At 29.9% G+C, this 2494-nt stretch overlaps 1 protein-coding gene across 2 annotated transcripts in view; it reads left to right on the top strand.

The window, feature by feature from the left end:
* LOC106476950 (tRNA-dihydrouridine(47) synthase [NAD(P)(+)]-like) overlaps positions 1-2494 on the top strand; it is a 10923-nt gene that overhangs the window by 1643 nt on the left and 6786 nt on the right. For both annotated transcript variants that reach the window (XM_013937563.2, XM_022380681.1), the window contains exon 2: positions 868-984. In XM_013937563.2, coding sequence (XP_013793017.1) covers positions 868-984 — 117 coding nt within the window. The remainder of the gene's footprint in view (positions 1-867; positions 985-2494) is intronic.

Genomic DNA, 2494 nt, shown 5'->3' with positions numbered 1-2494 from the left:
TTCACTACCAACTGATCTCAGGAATCTGAGGGAGAAACCCTATTTATAATGGAAACGCTGACATGGTTTGCACTCCCAGAAATGACATTTTGCACCCCTAAGAAGTGCACGCACCACAGATTAAGAAACACTGCCTTATTACATAAGATAATGTGTCTAATAAATAATATCACTGACAGGATCTTTTTTAATGTGATTTAATAATTTTTTTTAATTCAACACAATTTTTCACTGTCACAATAAACAATGTTCTTGCAACCAATTTTTCTTTTCTGTGTATTCAATCAAACTTAGAGCAATTGTATGTGAATAATTTTATATCAGAGAGTGTTGGTAGAATAATTCATGCAAAAATATTCATGGCTGTCAGAAACAAAAGATTTACAAATTTAACTTACCTTATGATAAACTAGAAAAGGAGTAGTAATGTAGCTAACTAAAAATAGGAGTAGTAATGTAGCTAACTAAAAATAGGAGTAGTAATGTAGCTAACTAAAAATAGGAGTAGTAATGTAGCTAATATTTTTTTAAACGTCTATCTTTATGATTTTTATTCACATATGACGTTGTTGTCTTTCTTTGTATTGTTATTGTATTGGCTAGGTCATTAGATAGACTAAAAGAAATAAATATAAGGTATTATTTCACTACCCCTAAAATTCTAAAGTCCCAGAAAATTCTTGTATTGTCTTCAGTGTTGTATTTTATAACACTTACAATGGCAGGCTTACTTTTCGTTTGCCCTCGCACTGCAGGTATTAATAAAACTTGAATAGACTAATGTGTCCATGAGGATGAGAGATGCATCAGAGTGAAATGCAATTTTCTTTTTTTACATTTTAATAACTTTAATGATTTTTGTCTTAGATCTGTGGAGCTCACGTAGATGTTATGACTCGCTGTGCTCAAATGCTAGCAGAAAACGTTGATGTTGATTTTGTGGACATTAACATGGGGTGTCCTCTTGACCTCGTTTATCAAAAGGCAAGTTAGTTTTGGAAACCTTTATCTAGTTTATGAAAACTAAGTTAGTTTCAGAAACCTTTATCTAGTTTATGAAAACTAAGTTAGTTTCAGAAACCTTTATCTAGTTTATGAAAACTAAGTTAGTTTTGGAAACCTTCATGTAGCTTATGAAAACTAAGTTAGGTTCGGAAACCTTTATGTAGCTTATGAAAACTAAGTTAGTTTCGGAAACCTTCATCTAGCTTATGAAAACTAAATTAGTTTCGGAAACCTTCATCTAGCTTATGAAAACTAAGTTAGTTTCGGAAACCTTCATCTAGCTTATGAAAACTAAGTTAGTTTCGGAAACCTTCATCTAGCTTATGAAAACTAAGTTAGTTTCGGAAACCTTTATCTAGCTTATGAAAACTAAGTTAGTTTCAGAAACCTTTATCTAGTTTATCAAAAGTTAAAGAGTCCTTGACCTAGTTTACCAAAAGGTATATTTGCTTTGATCTGGTATATTAAAGAACAAATTAGCCTCAGAAAAGTTGACTTGCTTATCAAACAGTTAGTTAGCTTTGGAAACTCTGACCTAGTTTATCAGAATTAAATTATAGGTTGAACGATTGCCAAGTTTTTTTATATCTTATTTAAAGAAGGATGATGTTTTGAGCTAGCACTCTTCATCATTCTTTTTTAAATAAAATATTTAAAACTTAGCATTTTGTTCAACCTATTATTTAATTTCCTGTGCTGTTTTAACTTTATAGTAGTAATGTAGCTAACTAAAAATAGGAGTAGTAATGTAGCTAACTAAAAATAGGAGTAATAATGTAGCTAACTAAAAATAGGAGTAGTAATGTAGCTAACTAAAAATTCCTATATTTAGTTAGCTACATTACTACTTCTATTTTTAGTTCAAACAGCAAAACAAATACTAAATACTATGTCTTATTTTTTTATGTATGTTGAAATTGATCTTAACTAGGAGTTTTTTTTTTGGGGGGGGGGGTGTAAACTAAGTAAACAATACTTCACCATAATGAAATAAAGTAAATCTTATCAAACTATATTAATTATTTTACTTTTATCACAATTATTGTTTGGAATTCTTTGGTACAAAGTATTGAATAAAAATATTCGTGTCAAATACTCAGGACAACAAAAAGTAAAACAACATCATTCCTTGATTCTTTTTTATTGACTAAAAATAATCGTGTCAAATACTCAGGACAACAACAAGTAACACAACATCATTCCTTGATTCTTTTTTATTGATTAAAAATAACCAAGGCAAATACTCAGGACAACAACAAGTAACACAACATCATTCCTTGATTCTTTTTTATTGATTAAAAATAACCAAGGCAAGTACTCAGGACAACAACAAGTAACACAACATCATTCCTTGATTCTTTTTTATTGATTAAAAATAACCAAGGCAAGTACTCAGGACAACAACAAGTAACACAACATCATTCCTTGATTCTTTTTTATTGATTAAAAATAACCAAGGCAAGTACTCAGGACAACAACAAGTAACACA

This window comes from Limulus polyphemus, unplaced genomic scaffold (genome assembly GCF_000517525.1).
Source record: "Limulus polyphemus unplaced genomic scaffold, Limulus_polyphemus-2.1.2 Scaffold12242, whole genome shotgun sequence".
NCBI classification, from domain to species: domain Eukaryota; kingdom Metazoa; phylum Arthropoda; class Merostomata; order Xiphosura; family Limulidae; genus Limulus; species Limulus polyphemus.
Note: the sequence above shows the minus strand (reverse complement) of the source record. Positions and strands in the feature narration are given on the sequence as shown.